Here is an 18,889-nt window from a genome sequence, read left to right on the forward strand (position 1 = left end):
CCTTACCCAGTCCTATGTCATTCAGCATTTCTCTTTTGTTTTCTAGTAGTTTCAAAGTTTCAAGTCTTACATATAAGTCTTTAATGCATTTTAAGTAGATTTTTTTATATGGTGAGACCCATTTTTTATATGGGTCTAGTTTCATTCTTCTGCATGTGAATATTTAGTGTTTGCAGCACCACTTATTAAAAAGACTGTCCTTGTTGAATGAGTATTCTTGCCACCTATGTCTAAAATCAGTTGGCTGTGAATGTATGAATTTATTTATGGGCTCTCTATTATGTTCCACTGATCTATGTGTCTCCATTTATGCCAGTACCATTCTGCTTTGGTTACTATAGCTTTTTAGTATATTTTAATGTCAGGTAGTATGCTTCCACTACCTGACATTAAAATATACTAAAAAGCTATAGTAACTTGTATTCTTTTGGCTCAAAATTGCTTTGGATATTCAGGATCTTATATAATTTGGGGAATTTTTTTCTATTTCTGTGAAGAATGTCATTAGTATTTTGGTAGGAATAGCAATGAATCTGTAGATCACTTTGGGTAGTATATTAGACCATTCTCACACTGCTATAAAGATATTACCTGAAACTGGGTAATCTATAAACAAAAGAGGTTTAATTGACTCACAGTTCTGCATGGCTGGGGAGGCCACAGGAAACTTACAATCATAGCGAAAGCAAAGGGGAAGCAAGGTACATCTTACGTGGTGGCAGGAGAGAGAGAGCGAATGCAGGGGAAACTGCCACTTTTAAACCATCAGATCTTGAGAGAACTTCCTCATTATCATGAGACCAGCATGGGAGAAACCACCTCCATGATCCAATTACATCCCACCAGGTCCCTCCCTCAACATATGGGGGTTACAACTCAAGTTGAGATTTGGGTGGGGACACATATCGGGTAGTATGGACATTTTAACAATACTAATTCTGACAATCCATGAACACAGGATAGTTTTCCATTTATTTTTGTGTTCCTGAAACTATTTCATCAGTATTTTGTATTTTATATTATAGAAATATTTTCTTTTCATGGTTAAATTTATTTCTAGTTATTTTATTTTTGTAGTTATTGTAAATGGGATTGCATTCTTGATTTATTATTCAGAGAGTTCACTATTGGTGTATTAAAATACTACTGATTTTTGTATGTTGATTTTATGTCTGCAACTTTATTGAATTCATTTATTAGTTCTAAGAGTTTTTTGGTGGAGTCTTCATAGTTTTTTATATTATGATCATGTCATCTGCAAGGAGGGACAGTTTGACTTTCTCTATTCCAATTTGGATCCCTATTTTCCCTCTTGCCTAATTGCTCTGGCTGCAACTTCTAGTACTGTGTTTAATACAAGTGGTGAAAGTGGGCATCCTTATCTTTTTCCGGATCTTAGAGAAAAAGCTTTAAAATTTTTCCCATTGTGTATGATATGAGCTATGGTTTTGTCATATATGGTCTTTACTGTGTTGAAGTATGTTCTTGCTATATCTAATTTGTTGAGTTTCATTTATTTATTTATTTATTTTTGAGACAGATCTCACTCTGTCACCCAGGCTGGAGTGCAGTGGCACGATCTCGGCTCACTGCAACCTCCACCTCCCGGGTTGGAGCGATTCTCCTGCCTCACCCTCCTGAGTAGCTGGAACTACAGGCACCCACCACCACACTTGGCTAATTTTTTTTGTATTTTTAGTAGAGACGGGGTTTCACCGTGTTAGCCAGTATGGTCTTGATCTCCTGACCTCGTGATCTGCCCACCTTGGCCTCCCAAAGTGCTGGGATTACAGGCGTGAGCCACTGCGCCAGGACTTTGTTCAGTTTTTATCAAGAAAGGGTGTTTAATTTCATGAGTGCTTTTCCTGCATCTGACACAGCCACTTTTGAAAAACAGATTGGCAGTCTTCAAACATTAAACAGTTGCCATATGAACCCCTAATTTTATTTCTAGCTGTATACCCAAGAGAATCATAAACATATGTCCACATAAAAATTGTATATGAAAGAAGCAATACTTATAGCAGTTCAAAGGTGGTAACAAATCAAATATCCATCAACTAGTAAGTAAAAAATGCATTGCCCAGTCCTGAGCATATAATGAATATGTATAATAAATGATATTCAGTTACAAAGAGGAATGAAATACTGATATATGTTACAACATGGATGATTCTTGCAAGCATGTTAAATAAGAGAGAAGATGCAAAAGGCACATATTTTATGACTCCATGTATATGAATTGCCCAGAAAACACAAACCTATAGAGATATAAAATAGGTTTGTAGTTGTCAGGGGCAGAAAAGAGGGGGGAACAAGAAATGACTGCTAATAGATACCTGCTTTCTTTCTAGGGTGATGAAAATGTTCTTGAATTAGGTAGTCATGACAGTTGCATTATTCTGTGACAAAGTGGCAGAAAAACACTGAATCGTACCCTTTTTATGTATGTGTGTATATATATATATATAAAGTGTGTATGTATGCGTGTGTATGTATGTGCATACGTGTCATTAGGGTTGCATTAGTCTGTGATAAAAAGTGGGCAAAGACCCACTGAATTATACACTTTATATGTATGTGGATATTTATATAAATTATATTTATATTTACATATTTAAAATATATTTTTAAATTTTATATAATTATATATTTATATTTTATATAATTATATAATTCATAATATATAATATAATTATATATTTTATATAATTTATAGTTGTAATTCGTAATTGTATTTTAAATTATATTTATAATTGCACATAAATATATACATATATAAACATATTAAAAATGTGTTTTATGTGGGTATATGTATGTATATATGTATGTATGTGTGTATTTATATGTATGTGTATGTAGGTATATATATATATATATATATATATTTGTGTTTTCTTCCTTTTTGTAATTAATAAACTTCTAGGACAGTTTTTGTTCATAGCAAAATTGAGCAGAAAGTACAGAGAGTTTTCCATAACAGTCTGTTTCAATATACGCACAACCTCTTTCATTATCCACATCCACCACCACATATAATATAGTGGTACAATTGTTACAATAGATGAACTTAAACTGACACATTATTATCTGCAAAAGATCATAATTTACCTTAGGGTTTATTCTTGGTGTACATTCTATGAGTTTTGACAAATGTACAATGACATTTATCCAACATTATGGTGTCATTTAGAATCATTTCACTGCCCTAAAAATCCTTTGTGCACTCCTTACTCATCCTGTCCTCCCCACCTTATCCCTGGCTACCACTGATGTTTTTACTATTATTTACAGGTTTACCTGTTCACACATGTTGTATACCAGTATCTGGAATCATACAGTATGTAGCCTTTTTAGATTGGCTTCTTTCACTCAATAATATGCATTTATTTTTGTGGGTTTTTTTATGGCTTGATAGCACAAGTCTTTAGCACTGAATAATATTCCATTGTCTGGATATACCAAGGTTTATTTATCCATTCACCTACTAAAGAATATTTGGTCGTTTCCATATTTTGCCAATTATGAATAAAGCTGCTATTAAATATAAATACCCATGTGCAGGTTTTTGTACAGACACAAGTTTTCAAAGTTTTCAATTCATTTTGATGGGTACCAAGGAACATGACAGCTGGACTTTATGGTGAGAATATCTTTAGTTTTGTAAACACTGCCAGTCTTCCAAAGTGGTGGTACAATTTTGCATCCTACCAGCAATGAATGAGAGGTCCTGTTGTTCCATAACCTCATCAGTATTTGGTGTCAATGTTTTGAATTTTGACCATTCTAGTAGGTGTGCAGTGATATGAAGTTGTAATTCTCTAATAACATATGATGTGGAGCATCATTTTATATACTTTCTTGCTATCTGTATATTTTCTTTAAGGAGGTCTCTTGTCCATTTATTTATTTATTTGCTTTTAGAGACAAGGTCTGGCTCTGTTGCTCAGGCTGGAGTGCAGTGGTGCCATCATATCCTGTTGCAACCTGAAACTCTTTGGCTCAAGCAATCCTCCTGCTTTAGCCCCCCAAAGTACTGAGATTACAGGGGTGAGTCAGTGCACCCAGCCCCTTGCTCATTTTTTCATCTGGTTGTTTATTTTATTATTGTTGAGTTTTAATAACGTTCTTTATCAACTGTGTGTTTTGAAATAGTTTTCTAAGTCTGTGGCTGCTCTCTCATTCTCTGGATAGTCTCTTTTGCAGGGCAGAAATTTTAATTTTAATGAAATACAGATTAACAGTTATTTCTTTCATGGATCTTTGGTGTTTTTTTAAGAAGTTATTGTCATACTCAAAATTATACAGGATTTCTTCCATTTTCTTCTCTGAGTTTATAGTTTTGCATTTTATATTTAAATCTATGAGCCATTTCAAACTGGTTTTTGTCATGGGTGTAAGGTCTATGTCTAGATTAATTTGTTTTTTTGGCATGTGGAGAACTGATTATTTCATCACCATTTGTTGAAAAGACTGTCTCGCTTCATTGTTTTGCCTTTGCTCTTTTGTTAAAAGATAAGTTGACTATATTTATCACGGGACAGATCTATTTCTGGGCTCTCTACTTTGTTCCATTGATCTATTTGTCAATACTCTTGCCAATACCAAGCTGTTTTGATTATTGTAATTGTACACTTTAAAAAGATACATTCTTTGGCATATGAATTGTATCTCAAAGAAGATGTTATTTTTAAAAACCAGAAAGCATAGTGAACAAGGAAATTGTTAAATCAAAATTAATTGAAGACTTGAATTAAGATCAAGTGTAAGATTCCTACAATCTAGAATTTATTTTGTTTTAAAGAAGTCAGATATAATACACATTATGAAACAAAAAGGAAATGCAGATTGAATATATTCCACAGAGAGAAGAGCTCAGAGAGGGATTTGTAATTGTTATATAATAAGAGATTAAGCAAAATTTATTGTATCAGATAAAGATAGTCAATCTTTATTGGCTTATAATCTACTCCAATGAATAACTGCTGTCTGCCCAGAGTGTGAGAAAAGCAGTGTGAGAAAGGCTTTTGAGTATATTAGAGATGTCTGCCATTATCGAGGACATAAGAAGTTGTAGATCAAAAAATGAAATTGAGAGCTGATATAAGAAGAACAGCTAATTTTAAAATTTCTTCCTCAGTGCCAAGCAGATTTCACTCAACCGTCACAGCAAATCTGTAAGGTGGGCACTTTCATTCTCCCATTTTATAGGGGAAGAAACTATGGCATCGTGAATTTAAGTAACTTTCATGAAGTTACTTTCTGAAATGATAGGATGTGGCATTTCAGACATGCAAGTGATTGTGCTCCTGGTTTTTCACCCTAACTACTATCCAACAGTGGCTGTAGCTGTCCAATGGCTCAAAAAAAGAGAAAGTTAGATCCAAAGCACTGTTTCAGTGGACATCGGACTAGTAAGACTTACGTAGTCAGCGCAGTCCTGGTGGAACTCACAGATTTGGACCTCGGATATCAGGTAGAGAAATTTAGATTTTCAAATTAAGATCCTGATCTTAGAGGAAAAAAAGATTGAAGCATCATGATCCTTAGAAGATGGAAGAAATGGTAAGCTTGGGAAAAGGGAAATAATATAGTTATTAAGGGACTGATTCATAGTTATTCAGGAACCTGTAGAAAGTTTGACCTTAATCCTAAGCCAAACTTGCCCAGTCTATTTTTTTTTCCCTATTTATGGCCAGGTATGAAATTGGTTTAAATATTTTGTTCTACATAAAATTACCAGACAGGTAGAACTCAGGGTGGAGTGGCGAAGGCAAACTGTATAAAAGGCAAATTTTAAAAGGGAACAAATCATAAAGCTATAATTTACTGCCTTAGAATAATGAAACCCCTTATAAAAGACCACATATTGTACGATTGCATTTATAAGAAATGTCCAGAATAGGAAAATCTGGCAGACAGAAAGTAGATTAGTGGTTGCTTAAGGTGGGGGAGATGGTAGAAGACAGGGGATGGTGAATGACTCTAATGGGTATGGGGTTTCTGTTTGGGGTGATGAAAATGCTCTAAACCTAGACTGTGGTGATACTTATGGTTGCACAACTCTATAAATGTATTAAAACAATTACATTGTACACTTTAATCATTTAATATACCACCAATATGGGATATTAAGTATATCTCAATACGGATGTTTTTAAAATCATATGTAGGCACTTTTAAAGCATGCCAAATGTCAACAATAGGTATGGCTATTTGAGACATTGTCACTAACAGCCACATCATTGCAATGGATACTATTTGTAAGCAGCCTTAATAACTGATAATCAAAAAGCAATGTTTTAAGTAAATTTTACATTAGTGTGAACGGTACTTATAAATTCATGTTTTAGTGTGTTTTCCTGCTTTAATGTTTATAATGCTCTATTTTCATTTTTAGAAATCAAATAAGGGTTGGTGGTTAACATTTAATGTGTTACAATTTTCCCATGTAGAATATAGAGAAATAGGCTCCAGGATAGCACTTCTTTACAGAATGTCTAATTTTCAGAAATGGGTTAAAGATGTAAAGTGAGAGGGGTAACTCATGTGCATCTCTGTAATTTTCTATTCTATTACAATAAATCCCCAGTAGAGCTTTATTACATGTGAGATGTAAGATGTTTCATAAACTATATTCTTTATTATGGTGATCTCGTACCATATCTTAGATAAGTCATTTATACCAGAGTATATGTGTATGTGTAATGGGAGACTTCATTGAAAACATTTGCTACTAAGAAAATAGGGAGAAATTGCAACCATTGCGATAAGTTAAGTGAAATTTTTGCATCTAGCAAATCAGGAAAAATTCAGTACATGACAGAAGTTTATGCCACTGCTTTCTTCCTTATATTCGTTTCATTTTCCTTATTTTCCTGTTCTTTGCTTCACCTAAACTTAAAGCTTATGTATCACATAAGGCTATAAGCTTGTGCGAAGGTGTCAGGCCAGTTTGCTGAGGAAAGCAACTGCTTCAGACCCACTTGTGAGCATTCAAATCACAGCTATGCTGATTTTAAATAGGTTTGGACCATTTGTTTCTTCACAGATGGTTCATAAATCTGCAATACATTCAGAAGAATCAAACAAGCTCTGTTGACCACAAATGGTACTGGTTTCTGTGTTCCTCTGAGTCCCAGAAGATCCAACTATCTGTTCAGAAAACTGAAAGCAAATTGGCTGATATGATCCAGTTGTTTTGCTCTTAAGTTGAGAGGTACATATAAGGTACAAATATAAGAATAATTGCTTTTTAGCAAGCTTTTCTTTAATACTATATCTAAAACAAGCCATTTGGTTACCTTTGTGCCAAAAAAATCAGTTTGTGGAAGTTATGGCTGGAGAAAGGAGAACCTGTACTTCAAGTATTATCTGGTATTATTTAAAAAGTATGCAAGATGGGTATGATGGCTCATTCCTGTAATCCCAGCACTTTGGGAGTACGGGGTGGGTGGATCGTGAGGTCAGGAGTTTGAGGGCAGCCTGATCAACATGGTGAAACCCCATCTCTACTAAAAATACAAAAATTGGCCAGGTATGGTGGTGTGTGCCTGTAATCCCAGCTACTCAGGAGGCTGAGGCAGGAGAATTGCTTGAATCCAGGAGGCGGAGGCTGCAGTGAGCTGAGATCATGCCATTGCACTCTAGCCTGGGCAACAGAGCGAGACTCCGTCTCAAAAAGAAAGAAAGAAAAAAAAGGATGCAAAGATGTCATGTTCCTCAGGTTTAACCTGAGTATTACTAGGAATCATGTAAATGGAAATAGATGGTATTTGTTCAAAATGATTTTAAGAATAAAATACTTTAAAATGACATTGTATTAGTGAAAGTTTTAAATGGTTTTTTAACTTAAACAATTTGAATATGACGTTGAATTAGGAAAATGTTAGTTATGTGTTTAAATATGAAAAATATGAACTGCAAAACAGTAATACATATAAAAATATTTCTTCTAGCTCACCAAATCTGCTTTTCCTCCAGTTTTTCCCACGTCAACAAATGGCATCACCATTCACCTAGTTTCTCAAGCCAAAATGCTACCATTCATCTTTGATTTTTTTTCTTTCTCACTTCTGCCATCTAAGTTATCAGCAACCCCTTCTGACTATACTTGTAAAACATATGCCAAATCTTTCTACTTCTCTGTGAATTTATTGCTTTCATCTAGGCTAGGCCCTTCCTATCATAAAATCTTACCTGGGCCACTAGAGTAGCCTCTTAACCAGTCCCCTACTGAGACTTTTATGGTCCACATTCAAATCCATTGCCTTCATGGTAAAACACATACCATATCAGTCCCCTACTTCAACGGCTTCAAATCTCAGAATGAAATCCAAAACTTTTATTCTGTGACCTACAATGCCGCATAGAATCTGGCCCCTGCCTTACCTCTGTGAGCAACTCTAGCACCACTCTCCTCTTACTTAGTGGACTTCAGGTGGCTTTCTCTCTGTATCCCTAACAGGCTAAATGTGCTTCCGTCTACTGCCTTTACATTAGCTTCCCTTTTCTTCTGGAATGTTCATTCCCCCAGATTTTCTCCTTGCTTGTTCTTACTTATCTTTCCTCCTCTAGCGTTAAATCAGATATCCTCTAAAAACCCATTCCTATCCACCCAATCTAATTACTAGACCCTCTCACTGCCAATTAATTTTTATCAGAGCATTTATTTCTATTTGGTATTTTCTTATTTATAAATTTGTTATCTGGCTTCTCCACTAGAATAGAAATTTCATGAGCCCTGGGATAGTGCATTTCTTAGTAAATACCTCATGTATTTTGTTTAGAAAAGTGTCTTATACACAACAAACATTCAATTTTATGTATACACTGTTCACGCATTATATTATTATTGGACTTCTATATTTAACAAAGAAAACATTTACGAATAAAGACAGACTGCTAATATTCATGGAAAACAACTCTCAAACACAAAGGAAAACAAACTTTACAGAAAAAATTAAGAACTAAAGAAAGTTTGAATAATAACTTTTATATTTGTGATCCCTGAATTTCCATAGAATTTGCAAGCTACTAAAATATGAATGAATGGATGGAAGGATAGATAGATGAATTAATAGGTGAATGAATCAAAGTGATTCTAGGAAGCCAGAAGCTACTTAATCCTTCACTGAGATCATATGTAATTTTAAGTAGCTGCTGGGAGGTTATGGGGGAAATTGGTATCTGTTACATTAATAACACAATGAAATTGAGATATGAGACCCAAGACTGGACAAATGGTCACATTTTGGACATTCTAGGAACATTATCCTCCCCTCTCCAAATTAGAAGAATTATTGACATGCTAGGATGAATTAAAATTGAAATAAAATGGAAATAAATGACCATCCCAGGGTGATCAATGTCTCTGAGCACTCCTATTATCCATTAATAACACACTAGTTTGCCACAGCATACCAGTTGGGCAACTTTACTTAAAAATTCAGGAGAGGGAACTTCCTTTGTGTTAGTCTGTTCAAGCTGTCATAACAAAATTCCAGACTGGGTGACTTAAAGAACAGAAATTTGTTTTCTTACAATTCTGGAGTCTGAGTCTGAGATCAGGATGCCAACATGGTAAGTTTCTAGTGAGGGCTCTCTGCCTTTTAGAAAACCACCATCTTGCTGTGTCCGTATGGCCTTTCTTTGATATGTGTGCATAGTGTGAAGGGAAAGTGAGCTATCTGATATTTCTTCTTATAAGAACACTAACCTGATTCAATCAGGGTTTCACCTTTATGACCGAATTTAACCTTAATCAGTTTCTGAGGGGCCCCACTACCAAATAAAGCCACACTGGGGGTTGGGGCTCTATTTGGGCTGTTATAACAAAATACCATAAACTGGGTAGCTTATAAACAACAGATTTTTTTAAATCATTCTGGAGGCTAGGAAGTCCAAGAACAAGACACCAAAAAATTTGGTGTCTGTTGAAAACCCACTTTCTGGTTTATACATGGTGCCTTCTGGCTGTGTGCTCACATGATGGTAGAGAGTGAAGGACCTCTATCAGGCCTCTTTTTTTAATATATACTTTAAGTTCTGGGGTACATGTGCAGAACGTGCAGGTTTGTTCCATAGGTATGCACGTGCCATGGTGGTATGCTGCACCCATCAACCCGTCATCTACATGAGGTATTTCTCCTAATGCTATCCCTCCCCTAACCCCCCACTCCCCAACAGGTCCAAGTATGTGATGTTCCCCTCCCTGTGCCCATATGATCTCATTGTTCAACTCCCACTTATGAGTGAGAACATGTGGTGTTTGGTTATCTATTCTTGTGTTAGTTTGCTGAGAATGATGGTTTCCAGTGTCATCCATGTCCCCACAAAGAACATGAACTCATCCTTTTTTATGGCTGCATAGTATTCTGTGGTGTATATGTGCCACATTTTCTTTATCCAGTCTATCAGTGATGGGCATTTGGGTTGGTTCCAAGTCTTTCCTATAGTGAACAGTGCCACAATAAACATACATGTGCATGTGTCTTTGTAGTAGAATGATTTATAATCCTTTGGGCATATACCTAGTAATGAGATTGCTGGGTCAAATGGTATTTCTGGTTCTATATCCTTGAGGAATCGCCACACTGTCTTCTACAATGGTCGAACTAATTTACACTTCCCATCAACTGTGTAAAAGCATTCCTATTTCCCCACATCCTCTCCAGCATCTGTTGTTTCCTGACTTTTTAGTGATTGCCATTCTTACTGGTGTGAGACAGTATCTCATTGTGGTTTTGTGTTGCATTTCTATAATGACCAGAGATGATGAGTTTTTTTTCATATGTTTGTTGGCCACATAAATGCCTTCTTTTGAGAAATGTCTGTTCATATCCTTTGCCCACTTTTTGATGGGGTTGTTTGTTTTTTTCTTGTAAATCTATTTAAGTTCTTTGTAGATTCTGGATATTAGCCCTATGTCAGATGGATAGATTGCAAAATTTTTCTCCCATTCTGTAGGTTGCCTGTTCACTCTGATGATAGTTTCTTTTGCTGTGCAGAAGCTCTTTAGTTTAATCAGATCCCATTTGTCTATTTTGGCTTTTGTTACCATTGCTTTTGGTGTTTTAGTCATGAAGTCTTCGCCCATTCCAGTGTCCTCAATGGTATTTCCTAGGTTTTCTTCTAGGGTTTTTATGGCTTCAGGTTTAAGTCTTTAATCCATCTTGAGTTAATTTTTGTATAAGGTGTAAGGTAGGGATCCAGTTTCAGCTAGCATATGGCTAGCCAGTTTTCCCAGCACCATTTATTAATTAGGGTATCCTTTCCCCATTTCTTGTTTTTGTCAGGTTTGTTGAAGATCAGATGGTTGTAGATATGTGGCGTGATTTCTGAGGCCTCTGTTCTGTTCCATTGGTCTATATATCTGTTTTGGTACCAGTACCATGCTGTTTGTCTTACTGTAGCCTTGTAGTATAGTCTGAAGTCAGGTAGCATGATGCCTCCAGCTTTGCTCTTTTTGCTTAGGATTGTCTTGGCTATGCGGGCTCTTTTTTGGTTCCATATGAACTTTAAAGTAGTTTTTTCCAATTCTGTGAAGAAAGTCAATGGTAGCTTGATCGGGATAGCATTAAATCTATAAATTGCTTTGGGCAGTGTGGCCATTTTAATGATATTGATTCTTCCTATCCATGAGGATGGAATGTTTTTCCATTTGTTTGTGTCCTCTCTTATTTCCTTGAACAGTGGTTTGTAATTCTCCTTGAAGAGGTCCTTCACATCCCTTGTTAGCTGTATTCCTAGGTATTTTATTCTCTTTGTAGCGGTTGTGAATGGGAGTTCACTCATGAATTGGCTGTTTGTCTTTTATTGGTGTATAGGAGTGCTTGTGTATATTGCACATTGATTTTGTACCCTGAGACTTTGCTGAAGTTGCTTATCAGTTTAAGGAGATTTTGGGCTGAGATGATGGGTTTTCCTAAATATACAATCATGTCATCTGCAAACAGAGACAATTTGACTTCCTCTTTTCCTACTTGAAATCCGTTTATTTCTTTCTCTTGCCTGATTGCCCTGGCCAGAACTTCCAATACTATGTTGAATAGGAGTGGTGAGAGAGGGCAACCTTGTCTCGTGCCAGTTTTCAAAGGGAATGCTTCCAGTTTTTGCCCATTCAGTATGATATTGGTTGTGGGTTTGTCATAAATAGCTCTTATTATTTTGAGATATGTTCCATCAATGCCTAGTTTATTGAGCATTTTTAGCATGAAGCCTGCTGAATTTTGTCAAAGGCCTTTTCTGCAACTATTGAGATAATCATGTGGCTTTTATCATTGGTTCTGTTTATGTGCTAGGTTATGTTTATTGATTTGCATATGTTGAACCAGCCTTGCATCCCAAGGGTGAAGCTGACTTGATAGTGGTGGATAAGCTTTTTGATGTGCTGCTGGATTCAGTTTGCCAGTATTTTATTGAGGATTTTCAGATCAATGTTCATCAGGGATATTGGCCTGAAATTTTGTTTTTTTGTTGTGTCTCTGCCAGGTCTTGGTATCAGGATGATGCTTGCCTCATAAAATGAGTTAAGGAGGATTCCCTCTTTTTCTACTGTTTGAAATAGTTTCAGAAGGAATGGTACCAGCTCCTCTTTGTACCTCTGGTAGAATTCGGCTGTGAATCCATCTGGTCCTGGAATTTTTTTGGTTGGTAGGCTATTAATTACTGCCTTAATTTCAGAACTAGTTGTTGGTCTATTCAGGGATTCAAATTCTTCATGGTTTAGTCTTGGAAGAGTGTATGTGTCCAGGAATTTATCCATTTCTTATAGATTTTCTAGTTTATTTCCATAGAGGTGTTTATAGTATTCTCTGATGGTAGTTTGTATTTTCTGTGGGATCGGTGGTGATATCCCCTTTATCATTTTTGATTGCATCTATTTGATTCTCCTCTTTTTTCTTCTTATTAGTCTGGCTAGTGCTATCTATTTTGTTGATGTTTTCAAAAATCCAGCTCCTGGATTCATTGATTTTTTGAAGGGTTTTTTGTTTCTCTGTCTCCTTCAGTTCTGCTCTTAGTTATTTCTTGCCTTCTGCTAGCTTTTGAATTTGTTTGCTCTTTCTTCTCTAGTTCTTTTAATTGTAATATTAGGGTGTCAATTGTAGATCTTTTTGCTTTCTCCTGTGGGCATTTAGTGCTATAAATTTCCCTTAATATTATGGCAGAAGGTGATGTGGGAGCTGGCATATCACATGAAGACAGAGGTGCCAGGCTTTTTTAAACAACTAGCTCTCATATGAACTACCATAACAGGAACTCTCTCATTATCATGAGAGGGCACCAAGCCATTCATGAGGGGTCTACCCCATGACCCAAACACCTCTCACTAGGCCCAATATCCAAAATTTGGGATTGCATTTCAACATGAGATTTGGAGGGGACACACATCTAAACTACATTGCTGCACAAACCAAACTGCAAAATAGTAGGCTAGGGGCTGGGAATGTAGCATCAAAGACCAAAGGAGTAGATCCTTACTCATAAGAAGGTTATATCAAGTTCAATCCTATAGCTAAAACTACTACATAGAGCTTTAATGTAAGTGGAATATGATTAATTCTATCAGGAAAAACATATGTGATAGTTTAAAACATATCAATTCTTTTTTAAGCAATAAGGAAAATATGACATGTGAAAAGACATGGAAGAATGCATAAAATATGAACAGATATAGATAAGAAAAACAGCATACTGAGCAAAACATAAAATAATAGAAGCAAAGGCCCAATGATGATAAGACATGATGCATGTGTTGGGGAAAAATATGTCGCTCTTTTCTGGTATTATATAATCCTAGGCCAAAAGTGGAAACTATTCTTCAGCCTGTGGGTGGAAAGCCATAAAGATTTTGTCTTCCTTTGTTTGTGTGTAAGGTACAATGTTGTTAGAACCGTATTTAAGAAAGATAAATATTATAGCAGTGAGTGATTTCTTGAGATTCTGAAAACAGAGAAAGAAATTAGGAGACTTTTAAAAGTGTTAATGGGACTATGTTCAACCAACTAATGAGAGACTCTGACTTTTGACTCTTTGGCTCCCCAGTCTCTTGCTTTGGACACACATACTTAGTGTTTATTTCTGGACACTTTGGCTTTGTATCCTGATGGACTGCCTTTTCTATTTGCTAGACTTGATTTCCTACTTTGCTGTAGAATTTACTTACTTTTCCAATGTTGATACTCATGTAGCCTTTCATGAAAATCTTGCCTATTCAATTATTTTCTACTGTCCGTCTAGACCATAAGCCCTACCCTTCTTCATAGTCCTCTTAACTTCCATAAAACCACCAGCATCATATTTGACATTTTTACACATAAAGACAAGGTAATTTTCTAGGGAAGATCAAACACTTGTAGACTAGAGTTAGCAGGAATGTAATTTTAATAAGTGGAAGAAATCAGGAAACATCTTTTTCTCCTAAATTAACAAGCATAACTTTTATACTTGTATTTGTCACCTGATTCTGAATTCATTAATAGGTTTGTCAAAAAGTAAATATGCAAACAACAATGTGATTCAATTTATTGTATTAATTAGGTTGGGTATAGTGACAAATAGACCCAGAAATATATATTGACTGAAACATAGTTACTTTTGATTTCTGGCTTCATGAGTGACCCAACTTGGATGATTCTGGTCCGTAAGTAGGTTTTTCAACAAGTGATTCAGGCAGGCAGGCAGCTTCTATCTTATGGTTCTACCATCTTTTGGGGTTTCATTCTCATCTCTGCGTAGTGGAAAGAAGGTGCACATTGCTTCTTAAAACAATCCCTTGGACAAGGAATGACACATAGCAATTGTGTTCACACTCTATTAAAAAGGACTTATCCCATGGTCACACAAAGGAAAGCAAAGGAAGCTAAGAGTTTTAGTATTTTTCTCTGTCCAAAAAAGGGAAAAACAATTCATGGCTGCTATTATTTTCCACCAGAGTTAAGAAAAATGAGGTAAAATGGATTACAATGCCGTTTGCAAATATGACATAATAATAACTTGTTAAATGTGGCCTAAGGCTGCCTCTGTTCCTTGAGTCCTTACATAATGAATTGCAACGTAACTTAGTATGTAAACAAACTGAAAGCCTAACTTAGGGGTATATTTTTGTAAAAGATAACTAAGTCATAGCCAATCACAGCAGCCAAGCTTCAGCCAATCACAGGCCACCAACTGATACGATTACGTCCAGATAAGGCAAAATTGAACCATAACCAATCAAGCTGTTTCTATATTTCTTCCATTTTCTATCTATAAATACTCCCTGCTCATTTATTACATAGAGTTTTCTAAACTTTCACTGGTTCTCGGTGCTACCCAGTTCATGAATTATTCTTTGCTTAATTAAACTTTGTTTCTTTTAGCAAACTATATGAAAAAATAGTATGTGTGGTTAAGTAGTACTAAGTATGTGATCAGATGCTGCTATTGAGTCAGTGCAAGTTAAGTAATTGTGGAAGATAATACAGAAAATATAAGAATTATATTCAGTGCATTTCTATGTGAAAATGTTTTAATAGTGATTTTCTTCTCCAAAGTTACTATTAAATCACAAGTTGAAAAGGTACTTTGGAAAAGTTCTTCTTAGTAAAGTAAATAACAAGTTCTTATCAACTTTATTGATATATTTGTACAGAAAATAAAATGTGCTTAGCTCTTGTATAATGTGTAATATTTGTCTTCTGTTTGATGTAGGTCAGGAATCTAAAGATGAAATTGTGGATGAAAAATTGGATACCAGTTTTAGGATATCAGTTTTCAAACTACCCATATATACTTCAGGTTCATTGAAGAATAATGCAGTATTGAAACAGAAAAAACAAGATTTTTTTCCTGCGTATCCTCAGCCAATCTTTACTACTCATCCAAAGCCAATCATTAAAAAAGACATACGATTGGAGAGGAGTATGAAAGAGTTTTTTGCAACACAAGGAGCTGGTATGAAACTCCGAACATTTAGTGATATTGACAAATATTACACAGAACAAAAGAAGCAGGAATGCCCTAAAGAAAAAGTAAGAGTTGTAGCCATGGCACAAGTTGCTCGAGAAAGAGTAAGAGTAACTGTTAATGAACATTTGAATCAGAAAAAATATGCTACGCAAAAACTAATCGAAGAAAATAAAGAGACAATTCAGAACGGTTTACGACAAGTTTGGCAAAACAGATTCAATTACCTTGAAAAAGCTAGAGAGAGAAGAGCTCTGTTTCTAAAAGAAAAATCCCAAAAGGCTGCAGAGCGTTTATTAGTTCAAAACTTAAATAATGAGCGCACTCTTTTGACCAGAGGACTACTTAAAATTGACAGACTGAAGAAGAATGAGGCCGTCCTAAAAGAGAAAAGCCTGATTGTTAAGCAAAAACTAAAAGCAGAAAAATATGGAAAGAATTTACTTAAAGAAATGAAAAAAGTTAGGTAAGTACAATTTAGATATAATAGGAGCATTTAAATCAATTACATGTGAATGTTGCATACTAAATTTTAAGATCTAATAACTAGTATTCTGTTTATAACATAGTACATTCTACTTTGAAAAATTAAAACAAAGAACAAATAATGTACTAATATATTACCAAAGATAAGGCAATAAAATAACTCTGTCTTTCCCCATCTCTCCACCTGTGCAACAAAACCTATCTACCTCTTAGTTACAAGTTGTTCTTATTATCACAAATGGCATCATCATCAGCCTCTTGACCAGTGCTATCAACCTCAGTCTTTTGCAACAAAGTCTTCATTGCCAATAACTAATGTTTTTCTACTCACTTTACTTCTAAAAGGAGTCTCAAAAGGATCCTTCCTTGTCAATATGACTCCTTCTATTCTAACTTAGGCTCTCATAATCTCTCTACGAATTCACATTATTCTTCCAACTGAGATCTTCATTCCTATTCTTCATCTTTTCTTCAACCCAAGTCTTTTCTCTGGCCTACAAACCTCAACTATCTTTAAAATAAAGTTCTGATCACATCACTTCCTATTTAAATATATTAATAGATTGCAGATGTTCACAGAATAAAACTGAATTTGCTCTAAATGGCATTTCAGACAATGTGCTCTGTTTTTCTAGTCTAGACTTACCTCACACTAAATTTTCTGCTATAACTTCCTCCCTCCTCCCTCTAGCCGCACTCTGCTCTAAACAGACTATTCTCTACTCCCTACCCAACTTTATACTCTCTTATTCCTATGACTTTACTGATACTATCCCCTTTTTTCTCAAATATGTACTCCTCAAAAGCACCACAAGCTCACAATGTTAATGTTGTATAGATATTATTATGCAACACAAGCCTCTATGTTATTGTGCAAATCAGAATGCTTTGCTGTATTCTAATTGGTGAGAAGGTGGTGCCTATGTGTGAAGAAAAAGACACTCTTTTATCCAGGTAAGTGCCTCACAAGTGGCTGCTTCTCGACTGTGTGTGACCTTGTTTCGTACCTACTTGCCCTCATCATACAATGCATGAACTGCACGACCACTGGTAAAATTTATCCTTTTATTACCCATCCTTTAGCAACCAACTCAATGGCATTTTCACTTTTAATCTGTTATCAACTGCTCCTCCAGTCTGAATTAGTCTCTTTAATTTTGTGGTGATTTTATATACTTTATTGGAATCTCAATGTTACCAGTTATAACCAGAGAGCTTTTATCATAGTTGCATGGTTGGGTTGTGAAGTCTTTTTTTTAATTCTTTTTTTTTTATTTTATTTTACTTTAAATTCCAGGATATAAGTGTAGAACGTGTAGGTTTGTTACATAGATACACGTGTGCCATGGTGGTTTGCTGCACCTATCAACCCGTCATCTAGGTTTTAATCTCTGCACGCATTAGCTATTTGTGTTAATACCCTCTCCTCCCTCACCCCCAACCCCCAAACTGGCTCCAGTGTGTGTTGTTTCCCTCCCTATGTACATGTTTTCTTATTGTTCAACTCCCACTTATGAGTGAGAACATGCAGTGTTTGGTCTTCTTTTCCTGTGTTAGTTTGCTGAGGTTGATGGTTTCCAGCTTCATCCATGTCCCTGCAAAGGACATGATCTTATTCCTTTTTATGGCTGCATAGTATTCCATGGCGTATATGTACCACATTTTCTTTATCCAGTCTATCACTGATGGGCATTTGGGTTGGTTCCATGTCTTTGCTATTGTAAATAGTGCTGCAATAAACATATGTGTGCATGTGTTTTTATAGTAGAATGATCTATATTCCTTTGTGTATATACCCAGTAATGGGATTGCTGGGTCAAATGGTATTTCTGGTTCTGGATCGTTGAGGAATCACCACACTGTCTTCCACAATGGTTGAACTAATTTACATTCCCATCAACAGTGTAGAAGCATTCCTATTTCTCCACAGCCTCACTGACATCTATTGTTTCTTGACTTTTTAATAATCACCATTCTGACTGGTGTGAGATGCTATCTCATTGTGGATTTGATTTGCATTTCTCTAATCATCAGTGATGTTGAGCTTTTTTCATACGTTTGTTTGCCACATAAATGTGTTCTTTTGAGAAGTGTCTGTTCATATCCTTTGCCCACTTTTTGATGGGGTTTTTCGATGGGGTAGGAATGCTCTGGTATAGGGTGTCTGACAATCCCTGTTTAAGAGTCTCACTCAGTCGAGTGACACAGGGAGCAGGACCTGTGTAACGAAGCACTTTGACCATCCCTTGGTGAAAAGTATGTTTTGCTGGGGGGAAACCCACTTGTCTGGGCTGCCCAGATTCCTCAGAACTAGCAGGAGGAAAGACTAAGTCTGCTGGTCTACAGAGACTGTGGCCACCCCTCACCCTAGGGGCTCAGGCCCAGGGACATCAGACTTCTGTCCCTGAGTCCCTGGCTAGAGTTGGAGTTCCTGCAGGGAGGCCCCACCCGGTGA

The 18,889-nt window shown here is 35.9% G+C and overlaps 1 protein-coding gene across 2 annotated transcripts in view; it reads left to right on the forward strand.

Annotated features, from left to right (window-relative positions):
- LRRIQ3 (leucine rich repeats and IQ motif containing 3) overlaps nucleotides 1-18,889 on the forward strand; it is a 172,442-nt gene that overhangs the window by 141,121 nt on the left and 12,432 nt on the right. The window contains exon 7 of one of the 2 annotated variants that reach the window (XM_030825186.1): nucleotides 15,694-15,936. In XM_030825186.1, the coding sequence (XP_030681046.1) occupies nucleotides 15,694-15,936 (243 nt within the window). Of the gene's footprint in view, nucleotides 1-15,693; nucleotides 16,415-18,889 lie in introns of both variants that reach the window. The other variant, XM_003260200.2, reaches the window with a different exon arrangement.

Source organism: Nomascus leucogenys, chromosome 12 (assembly GCF_006542625.1).
Source record: "Nomascus leucogenys isolate Asia chromosome 12, Asia_NLE_v1, whole genome shotgun sequence".
In the NCBI taxonomy this organism is placed as follows: Eukaryota; Metazoa; Chordata; class Mammalia; order Primates; family Hylobatidae; genus Nomascus; species Nomascus leucogenys.